The following is a 19,865-nucleotide window of genomic DNA, read 5'->3' as shown; positions in this document are numbered from 1 at the left end:
TATTTTGTTGTAGTATACTATATCATTAGTAAGCTGTAAAACCTAAATATATACGTAAAACCACTTTTAAATATGAATCAATTGCAAATTTTTATATACTAAATATACTTATAATTTTACTAATATTTAATCAAAATCAACATACTTTGGTCTATTGAAATCAAAATGTGCCCCTTAAAATCAATGGAGGGAGTACTTTGCAAGAAGAAACTTAAAATTATGTGCGACAGATACTTATAATGCAAGAATAAATTCTATCCCATATATTCGTTACATCATCCCTCCCATAGGTGTGAACTTGCACTTAGCACCTACTCCATACTATATACATGAGTGACATGTGCCTTATATATACATGCATATAGGAAATATATATACTTTTAAAACTCGTACAACGTATAAACACCTGTATTTGTTGGTGCATGAATCACACCTCTCAAAGGACACATGACAAAATGCTATTTATTTCGATTTGTTTGTTACCACGTTACAAAGAACCACATTTATTAGAACACGAAAATGTTTTCATAAACTTTTTTTTTTACAATTTTGATATACTGCTTGCTTATAATTAACTAAATTTCAATAAGGAAAATCAAATTTAAGAATTGAATGGTATATGACTATATATGTGACGTCTATGTACAGTTTGTTGATTTAGTCGAATAAAAGTAGCCCATCAATCGTCCCTTTCCATGTGATATGGTAGATGTGCCGAAATGCTAAGTTTTATTCCGATTTATTTGTTGCTAGCCCCATAGAATTGAATAACATTTATTAGAATACAAAAAATGTTGTCATAAAAAAATTTCTTTACATTTTTGATATACCACATATGCTTATAATAAACTAATTTTCAATAAGAAAAATAATCACGTTTTAAAAATAGAATGGTGCACGTGACTTCTATGGACACTTGTTAGTTTTCTAGTCGATATACAGGTAGCTCATCAATCGTCCCTTTCCGCGTGATATGGTAGATGTGCCGAAATGCCAAGTTTTGTTCCGATTTACTTGTTGCTACCCCGATAGAATTGAATCACATTTATTAGAATACAAAAATATGTTGAAACAAACCTTTCATGTGTGTACACATGATCATATCAATGCTGACTCAACTCAGGTTAGATACATGGGAGCGTATCCTATACACACAGGCCCTCGCGTGTACACACCGTGTACACCAACTAAAAATTATCACAAAAAATTCTAGGAAAATTCATACATGTACTTTCAATAGTATTACATCTACGTGCGAAGTCGCATCTTCAAATTCATTCTACATAGAGAATAACTAAAAAGATAAAATTCTGACAAAATTGCAACCTTAAAACTGTCAGATTTTTTGTTTTTTTGTTACGGCTAAAATATAATGAATTTGACGTTAAGATTTTAACCCTAGGTGTAATACAATTGAAAGTGTGTATGATTTTTTCTAGATTTTTTGGTGACATTTTTTAGTTAGTGTGCACGTGTGTACACGTGAGGGTCTGTGTGCATAGGATATGTTGCCTATATACGTAACCTGTCCCTCCAGTCTCCCTACAGCCAAGCAAAACAGAAAAAAAAAAGAACACGAATCCATCCGTTGGATGCCCATCCGACGGCTCAGATCCATCGGCATCTTCGCAGTGGGCCCCACATGTCATAGAGCGTGGGTAGGGACGCCACAAGAGGTTGAGGTTGAGGATGGCGGCTACAAGCCTGCAAAGGCTTTTTCCTTCTTCCCCAACCACCATTAATGGCTTCCTCCTCCTCTTCATCTTCCTCTCCTCCTTCCTCTTTCTTTCGAGTAGAATTCTAGAAGAAGGAGAAAGAAATCGAAAGGCAGCAGCTGATGGTTGCATGCTGTGCGTCGCTCTCATGCTCAAAAGGTCAACAGAGTTGAGTCCCTCAGCTAAGGCAGGCAAGCACGAGAGTCACAGATACATATCCCCTTTAATCTCCTCTCCCACCAATCCTTTGATCCATTCATCCCAACTTCTTCCATAGTACAAATCTCTTGCTCCCCTCCCTCTCATCTCCTATCTGTATCTATTTCTATCTCTCTATCTCGTATCTCCTTGAAGAAGAACAGAGAGAGGATTGGGAGGAGTAGTAGGTAGTTGATTTAGTTTTGAGGAGCCGGAGAGGAGAGCAGGTGTCCTGGTTCGTGATTCGATTTCAGCTGTTCTGATCGCTTCTTGTGGCTTCTGTGCCGTGCTGGCCTCTCGTTCTTGAGCCTTTGTCGATTCGATTCCCGCGAAAAGGAGGCGCCTTTTTGTGAGTTAGGTGTGGTGCTTCTTGGGCTCTACTACCTCCGAGGTGAAGGTGTTGTTGTTGGTGGTGGTGGATTTTCGCCATGGGGAATTGCTGGGGCGCCAAGATCAGCTCGGAGAGCCCTTGCCGCAGCGCCTCCTCCCCTTCTGGTGCGTCTCACCTTTCTCCTCTCTTCTTCCTTCCTCCATATAGCATTTCTTACTATGGTGATTACACTATCAACTTGTGTTCTTAGAATCTAGACATGTATGCTATGTTTATTCCTTTTTTTTTCCTTTAGTTTTTTTTTAAAAAAATTTCTGAAGTATCCAATCAATCAGTCATATCTCTGTGTTGGGAATTTTGTGATTTGTGTAATTGTGTCTGACTTGTGTGTTACTAGTATAGGACTATAGGTTATGTTAATTTAATCCCCTTTTTAATGGCTTCCTACAGGCTGTTTAGGGTCACCAATCACATGCCTTGTCTCCTAGCACTGGTAGTGCGTGCGTATAAGTTCTAGTTTGAGCTCTTCTTGGATTTGTTTCATGCGTAAAGCTCAATTCTTCTCCTTCTCCAGACTAGGAGTAGGAAAGGAAGCTTCCAATGGAAACGCACATATAACTTTATCTGACTTTTCCTTTGTTGCTAGTATTTGTTCGTTCCAAGTGCAGAAGCTCAAATCAGGCTAAGTGGAAAATTCTAATTTTGGTGCTACTTTCTACCAAAATCTGCGTGCTTTTTTTTCAATGTTATTGACTGTATTATGCAGAAAGTTCAATACTTTTGGTGCAACCTCTTAACTTATCTGTGAAGTTTTTGCCTTTTAATACCCAAACCAAGCAAAGAAACAACAACTTGATCAGGCTAAAATCTAATGGACCACGGCCTGAAAATTTGTACTGTCTTCTGTTGTTTAGGGGGGACATCCAAGTATGCTAGCAACTCCAGTGTGTCTGCAGCCTCGGTGCCGCCAACACCACGGAGCGAGGGTGAGATCCTGGAGGCAGCAAATGTCAAGGCCTTTGCCTTCAATGAGCTGAGGACTGCCACCAGAAACTTCCGGCCAGACAGTGTGCTTGGTGAGGGAGGCTTTGGATCAGTCTTCAAAGGGTGGATCGATGAGAAGACGCTCGCACCAACTAAGCCAGGCACAGGGATGGTCATTGCTGTAAAGAAGTTGAATCAGGAAGGCCACCAGGGTCACAGGGAATGGCTGGTTAGTACCCACTGGCTGATTCTTTCCTGTCAAGTTTGCACTGTGTATGACATTATCTTCCTTTCAATTTGTGCAGGCTGAAGTGAATTATCTTGGACAGTTGTCACACCCATATCTTGTAAGGCTCGTTGGGTACTGCGTCGAAGATGAGCAGCGTCTTCTTGTTTATGAGTTCATGCCACGTGGTAGCTTGGAAAATCATCTTTTCAGGAGTAAGTAGTTTTTTTTTGTACTTTCCTAGTTGCTAGCTTCTGATTTACAATTTGGAATACAACATGCTAAAATGTGTTGTAAAATGCAGGGAGTACGCATTTTCAGCCGCTCTCCTGGAACCTTCGGATGAAAATTGCCCTTGGAGCAGCAAAAGGGCTCGCATTTCTCCACAGTGACAAGGTTAAAGTCATCTACCGTGATTTCAAGACCTCTAATGTCCTTTTGGATGCGGTACGGAGTCCTCAGAACTATTATCCTTTGTGTTCACAAGATAGCTTAACTGGTGATCTGATAGACAGACTGTATTTTCAGAACTATGATGCAAAGCTCTCTGATTTTGGGCTGGCAAAGGATGGACCGACTGGTGACAAGAGCCATGTCTCCACAAGGGTGATGGGGACTTATGGATATGCTGCACCAGAATACCTTGCAACAGGTAGCATATTACTTCCATGTTCTGAGTCCTAGAATGTAATCATTTCATCACAATGAATGAACATGCACGACAAAGATTTGAGCTTCATTACACATCGTGTTTACTGTCAATCTATGGTTCCCTTGCTGGCATCTGGGTGCCAAACATAGAGTGATTTGGCTATTATTGAATTAACTGACACATTTCTCTGTATGTTGTGAAGGCCATCTGACCACCAAGAGCGACGTCTATAGCTTTGGAGTTGTGCTGCTAGAGATGCTATCAGGACGACGAGCACTGGACAAGAACCGCCCAACCGGGGAGCACAATCTGGTGGAGTGGGCTAGGCCATACCTGATGAGCAAGCGGCGCATCTTCCGCATCCTGGACGCCCGGTTGGGCGGGCAGTACTCCCTTGCCAAGGCCCAGAAGGCTGCAACACTGGCACTTCAATGCATCTCTGTGGAGGCCAAGAACAGGCCTAACATGGAGCAGGTTGTTGCTGTATTAGAACAGCTCCAGGATTCCAAGGAGACAGGGGCAAATCCTCAGCTGCAGAAGAAGTCCAGCAGCAAGAACGCAGGCAGCAATGGATCGAAACCGTCATCGAAGGGGAAGCCCGCAAATGCGAGGCTGGTTTAAGTGAACAATCATATATCATATGATCAGATATAGATCTGTTGAGATGAGTAGTGTAGGCTCTTAGAGGGACCTGTAAAGAAGAGGAGAGTTGTGAATCCTTGGTGCTTGCCTGTTTTAGTTGTTTTTGCAGCTTCTAGTCAGAGTCTTGTCTGAAGTAAAAAGTATGTGGTCGCCTATATCTGCATGCATTCAGTTCAGTGCATTGTGGATTGTACAGTTTATATCTAGTTCTAATGCTGCGAAATTTTTGTTCGAGGCAACAGATGTGCCCAGATCCAGTTTTTCCTGATTGTTAAATCTACAAGCTGCCCCAGATCATATTTTTGAGTTCTAGATCTTCCCCTCTGAAACCAGTTTTGGATGAATGTTCTCTTCGAATAGAAAAAAGAAATGATTTGGTTACATATAGTATGCTTAGTGCGATTTAAAGCAATAAGAATATGATTCTGTCTGACATTTTTTATCTGCAACTTTGCTGAACGAACAGGATAAATGATTTTCTATTAGTGTCCAACATCTAGTGAACAAATTCGATCCTACTGAACTTGCTCTTAACAGACCACTGTTTGCCATTCATACTTCATGTATGAAGATAAATTTCTAATGAACAAATATATGAGAAGGCACGCCATTATTCATAATACTGCATCATCAATTTAACATTTGTTCATGTTTGGCAATCTTTCCAAGGAATTTACCACTTTACAAGATACATTGGTTGAACAGAGAAACAAATAAGCACATTGGAGCAGTAAGAGCAACATCTCTAAATATGTTTCAGTCAATCAGAAGTTCAGAATAGCCACATAACTTAAAATCATCCTCTAAACTTTCTTCAGCATCTAGCACTGGCAATTTAGTCTTTCAACCATTTCCGCTTCCTTGGATGCCCTTGCTTCACAAGATAAACTCTGCCATAAACCCATGTTCTTCTAGTTCCCGACAAGGATTTCTGGATAACAATGTCAAGAAAGTAGACATTATCCGTTTTGTTTCTTTAGAGTCACAAACTACACATACAGCATGCACCAAAATCTAAAATGATCACCCTCTCCTATACCATATGGCACTCTGAAACCAAGCCATTTACTGTCATAGACATTTTCATTCAGCTATTTGTTCTTCATTGTTGTTTTTGGCATACCTCAACTTTAGTGCGGTACTCCAGTGGGCAGCTGCAGACATGACATTCTGCTCTATGGGGAGCTTTGATGGAATTATCCGTCTTGACAAATGCAAAGACCTGGCAGGAACAGGTTACACTTTAGATGACCGAAAAGATGAACTTCATGAAATATGGATAAACATTCAAATTGGCTACTTGTAGAAGGAAGCTGACCTGCTCACCGCAATTTGGGCAAGAACCTTTTAGTGCAACCAAATTGTTTGTCAGCAAGCCTTGCAGTGCACCAACTGAAAGAACAAAAATAAGAAGATGATTAATCAACGCATAAAAATTGTACCATGTGGCCAACATGGCATATCAGGGAACACGAAATCCTTGTACCGCGGAATATTTACAAAGAAGTTCCCTTACCAGATGCAGATGAAATCGGATAACCAATCAGATAGCCCAATCCGATTAAAACCATGTCATTTACCCTAGTTATCACATCAAACGATTTTGCACCATACAAGAGATACCTTGCTCCGAATGCATCCCCAAAAGTGAGGCTTAGAATACAGAGAGAGGGAACGAGAAATGCCGATGTGCCAAACAAGAGCAGCAGCATCCAGATGCTTGAGAGTGCCATGAACATTGATTTGTCCTCCTGCGCTACACCCAAAAGCCAATCGAAACATCGGACTGTAAGTCGAAAGTATTGCCAGAGTCGTGAGATCAAATGTAGAGATACTGAATTTGTTTCCCTCCCAAAAGGTAACCTCAGCGTCTGCGTACGTCGATTGCCTCTTGAGGCTGCAACGGGGATACTTCACTACGGATGGGGATCCATAAAGCCGGAGCTTCAACTGGGCATGGATATACAATTTGTTACACATCTTAAAGCCTTACATGTTGAATCATATTAGCTGAGCTGAGTAGTGAGTACATATATGCTGAATATATAGATAGAGAAAAGATTAGAAGAATTATACCTCAACTTTGTCGAACATGTCATCGACAATCAAAGGCTGGCCGCTGTAGTAGGAATCCCTGGCCTATCAAAACAGCAATAGAGAAAAAACAACAAGATGGTGATTACTTCTTATTGTGTTGCTGATGAGGAAAGACGGACAATTCACTTTATATTCCAACATTTCTATGCATTCAGGGATAAGCATTTGGGGACTGTTACAACATCAAGCAAGATAACACGTATAGGGGGTGAATTTATTGGCAGTATAAGAAAATGATTGAGCAGGAAATAAGAGGATAAGCAGCAAGCAAGTGAAGGAACCTGATGGTAGAGCGCCTCGAGCATCTCCTGGCTGGCCGTCTCGATGGGCCCCACGTACAGGCACGACGGGCCCTCCGCCGCCGCCACTGCCCCGACGCGCAGCCCCGCCCGCGGCCGGCCGAGGCGTCGGGCACCGGAAGCCGCCGGCGGGGCGGCAGTAGCCATGGCTCCAGTCTCTCCAAGCTTGGAGGTAGGGGCGTGTGGCTGCCCCGGAGAGGAGAGGTGGGATATTTACGACGACGACTCAACGGCGGTCGGTAGTGACGCCGGCGCAGTGGAGGTGGTGGTTGCTTGGAGGAAACAAAAGCAAATTTTAATGTACGACGTTGCTATTGACTTTTTATCCATCATTTGATTATTCATCTTATTTAAAAAATTTATGTTATTACCATTTATTTTATTGTGACTTAATTCATCATCAAATATTTTTTAAGCATAATATAAATATTTTTATATTTGTATAAAACTTTTAAATAAAACGAATGATCAAACGTTGGTTAAAAAGTCAACGACGTCATACATTAAAAATACAGGGAGTAGTATAAATAAAACTAAAAACGCGGAGTTGGAGAAGAAAGAGGAGGAGACGTCTACGTGTACACAAAAAATGGCTGTGGCTGCGATTGCTTCCGCACTTGTATCTCCCGCGCACTCTGCACCACACGATCTTATCCATTTTCTTCTTCTTCGATGATGGTGAATTGGCTGTGTTTCTTTCATTTCTGTCTCGTCAGTCATCACAGGTTTTGATCGATCTTGTGGCCGACTGGAAATCATCCCTCGCATCGCTTCGCTCTACGACTTGTGGTTGTTTTGTTGGTATTCTTTAGCAGAATTTGTTAATTTTGTGCCTTTCCATCTTTCCGGTATTGGGCGATCCTATGTCATACATCCAGCTTCAGTTGGATTTTTTTTTTTTGGAACTGCTAATTTCTCAAAGGTTTTGTTTTTCTTTTCAACTAGCATGATGGCCCGCGCAATCTGCGCGGCTTGCATCATTATATTTTCTCTCATATAATAACATATATGTTTTGTCATTATATTATTCAAATATATTAAAATGACAATATAATTTTAAATTTTGCAATAACTTTACAAAACTACTAATGTGTAATATTCATATTGTATTTTATATACGTGTTAGTTATTAATTATTTTTAATATCAAATTTTAGTTATTTGTAAATTATATATATTCCTACAGGGACTCTATACTCGTCTTTTAATATTTCTTTTTTTTAATTCCGAATTTTTTGTAAATTGTATTTCTATATAGACTCTATCCTCTTCTTCCAATATTATTTATTTTTATTCTTAATTTTTATTATTTCTAATTGTATTTCTATGTAGACTCTAAACTCATCTTTCAATATTATTTAATTTTTAATTTTGAATTTCAGTTACTTCTAAATTGTATTCCTATATTGACTTTAAACTTATCTTCCCATGTTTTTCTTAATTTTGAATTTTAGTTATTTGTAAATTGTATTTTTATACGGACTCTAAACTCTACTTTTAATTTTATTATGCTTATTCTAAATTTTAGTTAGTTTTAAATTCCTATATAGACTCTATACTATACTTCTAATATTCCTTATTTTTTAATTCCGAATTTCTTTTTTTTCTTAATTTTATTTCTATATGGACCTATACTCTATTTCTAATATTCCTTATTTTTAATTCTAAATTTCTATTATTTCCTAATTGTGTTTCTATATGGACTCTATACTCTACTTCTAATATTTCTTATTTTTAATTTCGAATTTCAGTTATTTCCTAATTGTATTTCTATATGGACTCTAGTCTCCTCTTCTAATATTTCTTATTTTTTAATTCTAAATTTCAACTATTTCTAAATTGTATTTCTATATCGACTCTGCTTTTTCTTTTTCTCCGATTAATGTGAGAATTTCTAGGCCATGAGAGCGAACGTGGAGGCTCCTTTTTCTATTCGTTTAATAATATAATAGGTTTTGTTTCACTTAGATTTCACAGATTTTGTGACATCTAAGTCAACTTTGTCACGGATATGTCAAATTCAGTTAAACTGCCAGAGATATGTCATTTCATTACAAATTTTATACTACACAGTAAGTGCACAAAATTGAACCAAATGAACAGAACCTGTGAGAAAGTAGTGTCAAATAAGCAAGGGCATAAATGACATTTTGACCTTGAGCTCTAGTCTCAACACCGTTAACTTGCTTCAGAGAATAGGATAAGACAATAACTTCATTTTTGAAATGTATAGTCAAATGAGTAAAGTGGAGAAAATATGGTCAAATTTAGCCTTCAAAATGGGTAAAAGCACAGCTCTTCTTCAAGATGATCTGGGCCTAAGCCCAATATGAGGCCCAATACGCTTCACAAAAAGGCCCACACAATGGAATGGATCCCGCTTTGTCTTCTTCTTCTTTCTCAGACCAAAAAGGAGAAATTTCTTCTCACAAATTTTGGGTTCGAACTCCTCACTTCAACCCGCACTCCGGCCACCGTCGGCTGCCGCCGATCCCTCCGCCGCCGACGCCGGACGCCGCCAGTGCCCAGGGAGTTGGTAGCATGGAAGCCGGAGGCACCGCCGCCGGCACACGAGGAGGAGGAGGAGGGGCGGAGCTGTGCCGGCAGATGGCGGCGCAGCTGGCGGCGTACCAGCGCGGGATGGCCGTCGAAAGGGAGCGCCAAGCCTCCACCTCCGCCAACTACCGCGCCGCGCTTCTCTCCTCCCGCTCCATCGCCCGTCAAACTATCTCCCGCCAAGGCAACGCCCTCCCCTAATCCCTCCCCCCACCCCCTCAATCTCTCTCGTTTCAATAAACACCCCCCATTTTTTTTTGTGCGAAATGAACTTTGGACGCGTGTCTGATGTATCTTCGATTTTATTTTATTTGGAAAATTTTGAACCTGTGGTTGGTACTTGGTACTGAATGTGAATTGAATTTGAGTGAATTGAAGTAACTCTACCCGGTTTCCCCTCCGATGAGTGCTGAAATTTTTGTGTTAAATATTGCTGAATTTCAGCTAGCAATACATTCCGATGAGTTTCCTAATAGGACTTTGTATTACAGGATTATCGTTTTCTCTTATAGTTTCCTAGTAGGACTTCTAATCTTTTATCTGTTAGGGCTCCTACATTTCTCCTTTATATATCCCTTGTAAGCCATATGGGAAGGGGTTGTCCGCCTTGTTATCCCCTGCGTTTTTAGCACCTCAATAGTGATCATTGATCATTGCCAGTCGGTGTCCATGGTCTTTTTCCTGTAAGGGTGTTCGACGTAAAAATTTGTGTTTCTGTTGTGCATTTATTTTCATAACATTTTGGATGGTGCAGAGGAACTGAGTGGACTCAACCTTCATTTGCGGAATTTGGAAGATGGTCTTGCAGAAGCATTGTCTGGTAAATTAAACTGCACTTCGCTGCCAAATGGTTCATGGTATGCCTGAAATCTTGGTGTAAACTGTATTTACAGTTAAGGCCGGCAAGGAGTCAAAGTACCAACTTACCAAAGAGACGATTTCAAGCACTGCGGCTATAAATGAGAAGCTTGAGGGCATGGTTACAGATCAGCGGAACAAGAGAGATCACCATGCTGCAGTCATATCGAATCACCTCGAGGGTAACTTACCTATCATTTTAGGGCTATGTTTTGGGTTTTTTTTTTTGTTGCTGTGGCTTATTTAAGGTTTTTCAAAACATTACATTGCTAGTCTTAGAAAATATCTTTCTTGAACTGTGCACATATAGTGTTCATACGATAGTGATATACTTCATGTACTGTGGCAGCTGTTGAAGCTCTTGAAGCAAAGTTTATTGAGGATGAAACACGGATGAAGAAAATAGAAGAAGCTGTAATCTGGTACAGCAAGTTCCTTGGTTTCCAGGTTGTTGGAGGAGAAGGTGAGTGATGAATCAGCTCAATGTTCAAGTAAATTATGGGATAAATTCCTTATGCCTTTTAAATTTCATCTTATCCTTTATATGCCACTTATCAGCTCACTGACTCGTGGGTTTAAAGCCCACATGTCATTGGGACAACAGTGGCACATAGGGGATGAAGTGAACTTTACTGAGGAATATAAGGAATCGCCCCTAAATTATGCCAATCCCATCTTTCATGGCATTTGCCCTGTTCTTCCTCAAGGTGTAAAGTTCATCTTCAACAAAATACACTTGCAAAGCCCTGATAAGGAGTACTCAGTTACCTTAAAGCTTGCCAAAGATCGATATAACTGTGAGTTGAAGTTCCTCATGAAACTTGGCCAAGTGTCTTGAATGCTTGATTTTTTGAGCTGTACTTGACATTATCTTTTTTTTTTTCCTAACAACAGTACTTCAATGTGATCCAAGTATAAAAGATTCTGAAGAGTTGATGAAGGATTTGAACCTCACTAACGATCTGTTCAAGTTTGTAAGAATCGTCAGAGAAAGGTTCCAGGCTGAGGCTGCTACTGTGAATGGTACTGAACATTAACTGTCAGTATGAATTGTCGTTGCAATGAACATGGTAGGGATTAGGGGATAGGGCCTTTAGTCCTAACTGAGGTGTCCTTCAACCCAAGTGGCACAATAGCCTTTTTAAATATGCCATATCCTTAGCAGATTGATCTAATTACCAAACTACAGATATGCCATGATTGCCATCAAGTACTGGAACCACATAAATATGCTATGTAATTGATCTACTCCTAAGCATTACCCATAAGCTTCCCTGTTAACACTTAACAGCCATCTCACGGAAAATTACGACTCTCCTCCAAGCCGCTGTGTACTCAGCTCCAGCTGCATTGCCGTGCAACTGGCCATAATGTGCACTGTAGACATGACTAGTTTTCTCTCCCTTCATGACTTCTCATCCTCCCTTTTCTCATAGTACCGATCCTTTGTTTGCTCCCATATTTATGCACACAGGCTTCCTTTTTTTTGGTTGTAATCTAACTCGTGCAACTGATTTCCGCAGGAGGTCTTCTCATGAGCTCAGTTGTTTGTCCAGATGCTTCCTCTATACCAGTTTCACCTCCAATGTTAATGCCACTTGACTCTAGAACTAAAAATGTTCCTGATAAGAGTCTTTCTCAGAGTAAGAACAAGGGGCGGAATCTACCTTCTAAAAGAGGAGCTGCTGCCCTATCAGCAGCATCTCCTGGTTCTGCGGTATCTATTGTGCGGCGCTCCCCACGTTTTGTGGTAACCATCTCTTCTCCTAAAATTTGTTTCCAGTTTCTGATTATATTTTGAGGAGCCAAAGTAGCAGTGAGGCTCAAGTGTCAGTTTAGAATGTTCTACTCACTTCCCACAGATGTTATAGCTGAGTGGGAGAACCATTTTGATTATGCATGTTCATGGAGGCAATATGCCCTTTTGCTTTGATGCACATTTGCTCTTTTGCACAAGTTGAGTTTTTAGTAGTAATAGCCTAATAGGGCTTTGCTGGTTCCTTCCTAGGCTCTTGTGAACTTTGCATTCAGGCGATTCAAAACTTGGTACGAATGATCATTGAGGTTTACACCTTTTAGGCTAGTCAAGGATGGTTTTTACTACTGGGTTAGTACCCTGTCAGGAAGAATTGCAATCTGCAATCTTACATATGAATTCCTTAGATGAACAACTGTCACTGAATTTTGCACCATGCTTATTGGAAGTTCTTTTCGGGCCATTATCCTATCCATAACATTTCGAGCATTCCAAATTTATGTGCATGATGTATCATATTTCAAGGCAGACAACAACATGGATATGTGATTTTTTTTTTTTTTGCATTCTATGCATGAATGATAAGTGATACTACTAATCACAGTGAAAGGCGGATAATGAATCTTGACAATTTTCACATTGTTCCTGCAGGGAATCAGGTGAGTTGTCAGCTGAAGCAATTTGTTGTCACCTGAGCAGACTGGCTCTTTAACTGATCAAGCATTGTAGATCCAAGAAAGTAACTAAAGTAATATCTTCAAATAATTCATCAACTGTCAGGGAACTCATTGCCGGTTGTATGTATGATTCAAATTATCTTGTCAGATCTTGTACTTGATGGCGTTGTGTGTTAGTACTTCCCTTATCAAATGAATCGCTTGTTTAGCGAGCAGTGATCTCATGGTGTACTTCTATCCAATGTACTGTACTGTTATAGTGTTATTATGGGATTTTCTCTCTCTTTTTTTTAAGAGGTGAACTGTAATTTCGCCCACTGATTTTGTGAAAGATGTGTCCTCTCGGCTTGCTCTCCAATGATCCATAGTAGAAAATTCATTGAAACTCTGTAATTTTGTAATCTGGAATAATTCTCATGCTCGAAATTAGGCTTTGATAAAGAGCTTTTTATTTTTATTTCTAGAGTAAATTTCAGAAAACTACAACTTTAGTAACAAAACTACTCCGTATCAGTTTGCTATAACATTAGTAACATGCTTCAGTTAGCTGCAACAATAGCGTGGGAAATTATCAGAAAACTGCAACTTTTACGTTATATGCTGCTATAGTACATATAGGTGACAATATAACGTAAAAGTTACAGTTTTGTGATAATTTCCGATGGTATTGTTGCAGCAAACTGATAGTTTTGTCACTAAAGTTACAGCTTTATAAAATTTACTCTTATTTTTCTATGTTTGCACGTAATGAGATGACATGTTAATGATGGACCAATCATTAGCCGACCATCACTAGTAGGGACGTAAATGCAATATCCAAACTTTCCAAGGAGGCATCTGCAAAATCGCCACCAACCAAACCAGCTCCATCCATAGACTTGTTGACTGCTCCCTCGCGATCCCATCTCCGCCGCCGCCGCCGCCGCCGCCGAGCGAGATGAGGAAGACGAAGCCGTCGAAGCAGTCGCGCGCGCAGGCGCAGCAGAACGGCGGCGCCGGACACTCCAAGCTCGCCAGGTACTTCGACCCGGAGGCCTCCTGGGACAAGGTATACTTCCTCCTCCTCCTTCTTGCCGCCATTAATGGCGGCCTCCGGATTCTCCTTGCCTGATGGATGCTTGCTTGGCTGGGCTCTCCTTTGCAAAAGGATCAACTGCTGGACGCCGTGCACTGGATCCGGCAGGTGCTCGGCCTCGCCTGCGGCCTGCTCTGGGGAGCCGTCCCCCTCGTCGGCGCCATCTGGATCGCACTGTGAGTTGCTCACGCCTCCAATCCCATCTCGCCCTATGCTGGATTCGTGGATTTGTAGTCAGATGTGTCTTGTTGAGTCTCTTCCTCACATTGAGGAGTTCAATTGTAGTGCAGATAGGGGATCAGATTTATCATATGTTAATAACTTTTCTGCTTTTTAATTGGGAATTGGGATCTGCGCTACAGGAGGTCATTGTCTACAAAATCCACCTTTTGCTTTGGTGTGGATTTTGGTTGTTTTGACACCTGTAACTGCAAGATCTTAGCTCGATGATACGTGCACATCTGCTGCCCTAGATGCATTTAGGTTATCTTCGGTGAAGATTAACTGTGCGTTGAACCTTTAATTGCTGATAATTAGAAGACCCTGAAGCTATAAGCAAGCATGCGCAAACATCCATCTTGAATTTAGTATAATTAGTGTGTGAAACTGTGAATGCTACTAGGTTCTTTAGATTCATGTGGTGTATCACTTAAGATGAGCTTTTGGCAATACAATTTAATTTGGCCTGGAGTACATTGCAAGCATGATTATCGAACCTGTCGGTAGCTGAGTACCCTGAAAGTTTATGCAGAATTATCAGTAATTATTTCTGTTTATATGACACTAGTAAGCAATACCTTGCACAGAATTACTGTAATTATTGTTTCATTATTATACTTTCAGTAATTACTGTTTTCTTTCTTCTGTATGGCACAGTGAACTCTGTAAAGATCGTTAATTAATACCAGCATCTGAGCTTTTGATATGTTCCTCTTAACATATGACATATATTGTACACAGGTTTGTGACTATTTCTACTGGGCTCGTTTACTGGTACTATGCATACCTGTTGAAGATTGATGAGGAAGACTTTGGAGGCCATGGAGCACTACTTCAGGAGGGAATGTTTGCCTCTTTCACTCTTTTCCTGGTAAAAAGAAAAACATAACCAATTTCTGTAACTACCCTGTTTCTGCAGACTTACTCCGTTTGTTTTGGTTCGAAACTGAATTTGCTTCTTTTTGCTGCAGCTTTCATGGACACTCATATACAGTTTGGTTCACTTTTGAGAAGCTCCTCTGATGACATGTTGCCCATGGATGGAAGTTTGTGCACCATGTTTGGTCAGGAAGGAATCACCAGAACAGTGTAGATTAAGGGGGCCATTTAGAGCAAACTTTGTATTATGAAAACCGTTAAAGGCAGTAATGTTGTTTGCTTTCAGAGTCCCAATGTAATTTTGATAGTATGGTTTTAACTCAATGAGGTAGAACATTGCTTGTCTGAAAAACGTGCTTACCGAGTTAGAACATTTGTACTGTATCATTCAATTGCATCCAGCCAATAAGCCTTTCTAACAAATCCAGTTTTTGCATGGATAATATTTTGAGCAAACAATATCGTAAGGAAGAAACACATGGATTATATTTCTGATTAAAATGGAAAACTAGCAGAGCAGTAGATAATCCCAAACTGAGCAAAACATTCTGTGTCTTTTGATACATTTCAGATTACAGGCAGTACACTAGCTCTTCTCTAGGCTTCTGGCCAAAACATGAAAGCTTCATGGGGTCAATGTTTTCACCTTCAAGCTGCGGCTGTTAGTTCCACAAAATTGGAGTGGATCATGATCCACCATTAGTTTTCGAGTTACAAGCATTTCTGCTGTGGAGATTCATCTCTTGGCCGGGATTTTCCTCCTTTTTGCAGGCCTTTCGCGCTTCTGTTCTTTCTTCCTCTTCTTGAGTTGCACCTGGTGTGACCTTCCCACCAAGGAGGGTTGCTCCTTCAACCCAAAGCTTCTAGCTACATGCCCCAAATGGAGCTTCTTGACCATAAAAATCTTCTTCAGTTCACCTCGGTGGGCAGTGTAGGCGCGCACCCAAGAACAGAAGGCATCTCTTGCAAGCTTCTTCGTCGTGTCCTGGATAAGAGGACACATGACAATGCATTTGCTAAGATCAGCAAAAGGTCAAAAGCTCATGGTATTCACAATAGACGATCAACCGAATCATATTTGTGCACTATTTATCTCATTGTGCATGAGTAGCCAAATATGATACCAAGAAACAGAACGAAAAGGTGTTCTATACATTACCTCGGATGTGACAAAACTTTCCAATGCTCTCTGTAAAGACATTATCCATGGATGCATATCTAAAGATATTTGCTTCCTTTTGTGAAGCCTCTGTCCATTTACAGGAAAACTGTCTAAAACCTTTTGGAGGGGGTATTCTGTAAGTGATGCACCATGTAGCTCTAGATCTCTCAAGTAGTCGGTTTCAATAGGTTGGAGAAACAGGAGAGCCTCCCCCTTTTCACCAATCCTTGCGGTTCTTCCAACCCTAAAATAAACGAATAAAGTTGCTGATACTTGAAATAAACAAAAAAAAGAACATAAATAGCAAAAGGGAAGCACAAGAGAAAGTGTCTCTATAGCTTAGCTTACGTCAAATGCCTTAACATCTTCACAAGAAATTACATGACAGAATAGCACTCAAAAGACTTAAAACTTTGCAGAGTTTTGACAAAAACAGTCTCATGTAACAGGAAATCAATGAACAGTACTACCACATAAAAAGGAACCAGGTAAAGAGTAAAGTGCTTTAGTCTGCAACAATACATTTTGTCTGTTCGTATACAATCAAATAATACAATTATAACTATGGAGGAAACAATAAATCAGAAACCTACAAATAAATGTTTTAGACAGGGAGATGCTTCAGGTACCTGTGAACATATTCAGAAGCCTCCCCAGGTGAATCATACTGTATGATACATTTAACTTTTGGAAAGTCCAAGCCCCTAGCAGCAACATCAGTAGATACAAGAATTGCAGATTTCTCAGAACTGAATCCCAGAAATGATTTCTTGCGATCATCCTGGTCCATATTCCCATGTAAACGGAACACTTTGCAGCTAATAAACTTTTGCTTCTTATCCGTATCCAGTTGCAGGCCAGGGCTCCACTCAAGCTGGCTGAGTACTGTATGGTGGAAATCTACAGAGTCACATGTTGACAGGAAAACAACAACCTGCAAAAAGAAGACACAAACAAACGCAGAATAGTTTAACTCACATGACTTTTAGTATTTATTAGTGGCAAGCAAAACTTGAAGTGGAAAAGTTACAACATAGTGAAACCGAAGCAGCTTCTGGTCTGGATATAGAGAATTTACCTTATGAGACAGTTGTCTTTCAAACAGAGATTTAAGAATGGTAAGAAGAATCGCGAGCCTTGAACCACATGAAACTGAATGAAATATAAAAACTAAGTGAGCAAAGGGAAAACATGACTTAAAATGATATAAGGAGGCAATTTTCTGCTACCTTTAACATATCTTTGAACAAGCTGTGCAGGAAGCTTGAAATCGTCAACTGCTTGTTCCACTGTAACGTTGTGCTTTTCCAGTATTTCCTCTTCATCATCAGATAATAGAGAAGTGTGGTTCTTCCCATGGGCACTGGAGTTCTGTTCGTCAAGACCAATCATCACAGGGTTCTTCAAACTAATCTTGGCTAACCGATTCACCTTTTCATTGAGAGTTGCAGATAACAGAAGGTTTTGCCTTTTCATAGGTTCCATTTTGTTTTTATTTTGGTTAGAAGCATCATTCCTTGAACCCAAGTGCTCTAGTATATCCTCTAGTGCTTTCCCAAAACCAAGTTCAAGAATGCTGCAAGAATATGAGCACCAATAACATGAAGAGTTATGCTCACTTAAAAATCTTCTAAGAAATAGGGTAAACCGAGTAATGAATGTATGGCTATCAGACCTGTCAGCTTCATCGAAAACTATCCAACGCATATTTGGGTAGACAAATGATGATGTATGTTGTAAGTGGTCCAGAAGACGCCCAGGAGTAGCAATTAGAATTGATATTCCTGCAATAAACATGTCCTCAATATATGATGCTATATAAAAGTATATTTAATGAGATACAAAATATGTCCTTGAACAAGATATACCTTTTCGCAATCTTGCCTTTTCTTTTGCTCTGTTCTCACCACCCATTATGTAACCAGGGACAAGCCAGTGGAAACGATGCACCAACTGCTGTGCAATCCCATAAACTTGTAGGCATAGCTCCCGTGTTGGTACAAGTACCAGAGCTATCAAAAGAGTTAGCAAAGGGTTAGTCTCCACAGCTAGAAAAAGTTTTACAAATGGATGGTGGATATACGAAAAACATAGGTGATGAAAGAATGCATGAAAAGAAACATAAGCAGATCACAAGAAGTTATTGTTACCAAAAGTTCCATCAGTTCTCTCAACACGAGGCTCCCTCATCTGGAGAAGGTGAACAATTGGTGCAAGGTACGCAAGAGTCTTGCCAGTACCAGTTGCTGCCTTCACTAGCCTGCAATTGACAGTCCAAAAAACAAAATATTATTAAAAAAAAGAAGTCTCTGAATCAAAGGAGTTATGGTATTGTGAAAAAGGAGCATATACATGTGTTGTCCAGACATGGCGACTGGAATTGCCTGAGCTTGGATTCTTGTTGGCGCTTGGAAGCCCATCTTATCTAAATCAAAGAGACGACCAAAGTGTTTGATTACCAAGCTATAATAAAAAGAATATATATATCTTCATTTCCGTTCATAAACCCTATGCTAGCATGCTGTGAAACTTGTCACGGAAGTTGGACGAGATAACAAAAAAAAAATCAGTCAGCGGCGTCGGAGAATAGTAAAATTTTGACATCAACTCGGTAATGGTCTGCTCTAAATTCGATCCAAGAACCAACCAGCCATGGCTTGTCGAAGGGGAAAAACTACCTTGGAGGTGAGCGCAGAGGGTGGGGTGGAGGCCGAGGTCGGTGAAGGAGCATGACGCGAAGAGCCCCTCCTTGTCCTCCTCCTTCGCCACCGGCGACTTGCCGAGCTTCTTGGCCATGGCTTTGTTGCGGCGCCGGAGTTGGGGCGGCGCAGCAGGAGGGCAAAGGGGATGGAGGAGGAAGAAGAAGAGACCAACCAACCTTTAAGTGGGCCGGATACACACGTCGGCTTATTTGGGCCGTAAATGCTTTAGTCTTTCGGTCCAAAATTTAATGTTTTAGTTTTTTTTTTCCCCAGTGTGTGCTCTGCGAAATAGTATATACTCCCTCCATCCTATAAAAGATCAATCTAGTACCGGATAGGATATATCATAGTACTATAAATCTGGATATATATCTATTTAGGTTCATAGTACTACGATATGTCACATCTAATTCTAGATTTGTTTTTTAAGGACGGACGGAGTATGTTGTTGGATGTAAGTTCATAGATGTCACCGGTAGACTGTCCAATTGAGTGAAGCTAAGTGTAAAATGGGTAGACAGCTACACTAACCATGCTTTCTCTGTCGCTAGCATATGGTAAACCGAGATTGATTTTACTGCTGCGGCATGTTAGAGATTGGAGCATGGAATTTTTTTTTACCCAGAAACGTGGGTAGCGATTTATTAGTTTTAAGATTGATGGCCCTTAATTCTCCCCGTGTTTTGTATTTGCTTTCACTTTAAAACCACATTGTGTGTATTTTGGTTATGCATAACTTAGTTATGCAAAGTCCGAGAATGTTCTCAACACAGTTATATCACTTTGATGTAATTGGATGAGCTCAATTAAGCTTCTATTATCTTAAAAATAGAATTGT

At 40.2% G+C, this 19,865-nt stretch overlaps 5 protein-coding genes across 5 annotated transcripts; 3 read left to right on the top strand and 2 right to left on the bottom strand.

Moving 5' to 3' along the window:
* Positions 1-1,718: 1,718 nt before the first annotated feature.
* LOC127773088 (receptor-like cytoplasmic kinase 176) lies at positions 1,719-5,060 on the top strand. Its single transcript, XM_052299103.1, has 6 exons — positions 1,719-2,408; positions 3,159-3,457; positions 3,534-3,669; positions 3,759-3,901; positions 3,983-4,106; positions 4,309-5,060. Exons 1-6 carry the CDS (start codon positions 2,342-2,344, stop codon positions 4,725-4,727), a joined length of 1,188 nt encoding a protein of 395 aa, XP_052155063.1. The 5' UTR covers positions 1,719-2,341; the 3' UTR covers positions 4,728-5,060.
* A 281-nt stretch (positions 5,061-5,341) lies between these two features.
* LOC127773090 (PGR5-like protein 1A, chloroplastic) lies at positions 5,342-7,414 on the bottom strand. Its single transcript, XM_052299105.1, has 7 exons — positions 7,127-7,414; positions 6,825-6,887; positions 6,612-6,698; positions 6,265-6,499; positions 6,067-6,140; positions 5,872-5,970; positions 5,342-5,679 (listed from the first exon to the last, which is right to left on the bottom strand). Exons 1-7 carry the CDS (start codon positions 7,289-7,291, stop codon positions 5,584-5,586), a joined length of 819 nt encoding a protein of 272 aa, XP_052155065.1. The 5' UTR covers positions 7,292-7,414; the 3' UTR covers positions 5,342-5,583.
* A 2,146-nt stretch (positions 7,415-9,560) lies between these two features.
* LOC127773089 (kinetochore protein SPC25 homolog) lies at positions 9,561-13,425 on the top strand. The gene is made up of 8 exons (XM_052299104.1): positions 9,561-9,883; positions 10,454-10,519; positions 10,593-10,739; positions 10,907-11,020; positions 11,265-11,354; positions 11,452-11,580; positions 12,081-12,307; positions 12,965-13,425. Exons 1-8 carry the CDS (start codon positions 9,685-9,687, stop codon positions 12,974-12,976), a joined length of 984 nt encoding a protein of 327 aa, XP_052155064.1. The 5' UTR covers positions 9,561-9,684; the 3' UTR covers positions 12,977-13,425.
* A 400-nt stretch (positions 13,426-13,825) lies between these two features.
* On the top strand, positions 13,826-15,515 carry LOC127774413 (uncharacterized). Its single transcript, XM_052300656.1, has 4 exons — positions 13,826-14,038; positions 14,138-14,241; positions 15,026-15,155; positions 15,256-15,515. The coding sequence occupies exons 1-4, from the start codon at positions 13,928-13,930 to the stop codon at positions 15,292-15,294; spliced, it is 384 nt and encodes a 127-aa protein (XP_052156616.1). The 5' UTR covers positions 13,826-13,927; the 3' UTR covers positions 15,295-15,515.
* Positions 15,516-15,620: 105 nt separating this feature from the next.
* LOC127774412 (DEAD-box ATP-dependent RNA helicase 17) lies at positions 15,621-19,210 on the bottom strand. The gene is made up of 10 exons (XM_052300655.1): positions 19,004-19,210; positions 18,678-18,750; positions 18,476-18,585; positions 18,194-18,337; positions 18,001-18,109; positions 17,555-17,901; positions 17,404-17,477; positions 16,955-17,259; positions 16,323-16,569; positions 15,621-16,148 (listed from the first exon to the last, which is right to left on the bottom strand). Exons 1-10 carry the CDS (start codon positions 19,119-19,121, stop codon positions 15,900-15,902), a joined length of 1,776 nt encoding a protein of 591 aa, XP_052156615.1. The 5' UTR covers positions 19,122-19,210; the 3' UTR covers positions 15,621-15,899.
* Between the last annotated feature and the right edge of the window lie 655 nt (positions 19,211-19,865).

The sequence above is a fragment of the Oryza glaberrima genome, chromosome 5 (assembly GCF_000147395.1).
Source record: "Oryza glaberrima chromosome 5, OglaRS2, whole genome shotgun sequence".
Lineage (NCBI taxonomy): Eukaryota > Viridiplantae > Streptophyta > Magnoliopsida > Poales > Poaceae > Oryza > Oryza glaberrima.
The sequence above is the reverse complement of the archived record's forward strand: the minus strand, read 5'-3'. Positions and strand labels throughout refer to the sequence as shown.

Excerpts from the sequence above, each read along its gene's own strand:
- LOC127773088 (XM_052299103.1), top strand. The coding sequence starts at position 2,342 with ATGGGGAATTGCTGGGGCGCCAAGATCAGCTCGGAGAGCCCTTGCCGC. Across the intron at positions 3,670-3,758 it reads GGAAAATCATCTTTTCAGGA|GGAGTACGCATTTTCAGCCG; the intron begins GTAAGTAGTTTT and ends TGTAAAATGCAG. Across the intron at positions 4,107-4,308 it reads ACCAGAATACCTTGCAACAG|GCCATCTGACCACCAAGAGC; the intron begins GTAGCATATTAC and ends TATGTTGTGAAG.
- LOC127773090 (XM_052299105.1), bottom strand. The coding sequence starts at position 7,291 with ATGGCTACTGCCGCCCCGCCGGCGGCTTCCGGTGCCCGACGCCTCGGC. Across the intron at positions 6,888-7,126 it reads TCGAGGCGCTCTACCATCAG|GCCAGGGATTCCTACTACAG; the intron begins GTTCCTTCACTT and ends CTGTTTTGATAG. Across the intron at positions 5,971-6,066 it reads GCCCAAATTGCGGTGAGCAG|GTCTTTGCATTTGTCAAGAC; the intron begins GTCAGCTTCCTT and ends TGTTCCTGCCAG.
- LOC127773089 (XM_052299104.1), top strand. The coding sequence starts at position 9,685 with ATGGAAGCCGGAGGCACCGCCGCCGGCACACGAGGAGGAGGAGGAGGG. Across the intron at positions 10,520-10,592 it reads TCTTGCAGAAGCATTGTCTG|TTAAGGCCGGCAAGGAGTCA; the intron begins GTAAATTAAACT and ends CTGTATTTACAG. Across the intron at positions 10,740-10,906 it reads CATATCGAATCACCTCGAGG|CTGTTGAAGCTCTTGAAGCA; the intron begins GTAACTTACCTA and ends GTACTGTGGCAG.
- LOC127774413 (XM_052300656.1), top strand. The coding sequence starts at position 13,928 with ATGAGGAAGACGAAGCCGTCGAAGCAGTCGCGCGCGCAGGCGCAGCAG. Across the intron at positions 14,039-14,137 it reads CGGAGGCCTCCTGGGACAAG|GATCAACTGCTGGACGCCGT; the intron begins GTATACTTCCTC and ends CCTTTGCAAAAG. Across the intron at positions 15,156-15,255 it reads CCTCTTTCACTCTTTTCCTG|CTTTCATGGACACTCATATA; the intron begins GTAAAAAGAAAA and ends TTTTTGCTGCAG.
- LOC127774412 (XM_052300655.1), bottom strand. The coding sequence starts at position 19,121 with ATGGCCAAGAAGCTCGGCAAGTCGCCGGTGGCGAAGGAGGAGGACAAG. Across the intron at positions 17,478-17,554 it reads TGTTCAAAGATATGTTAAAG|TTTCATGTGGTTCAAGGCTC; the intron begins GTAGCAGAAAAT and ends TATTTCATTCAG. Across the intron at positions 16,149-16,322 it reads AAAGTTTTGTCACATCCGAG|GACACGACGAAGAAGCTTGC; the intron begins GTAATGTATAGA and ends CCTCTTATCCAG.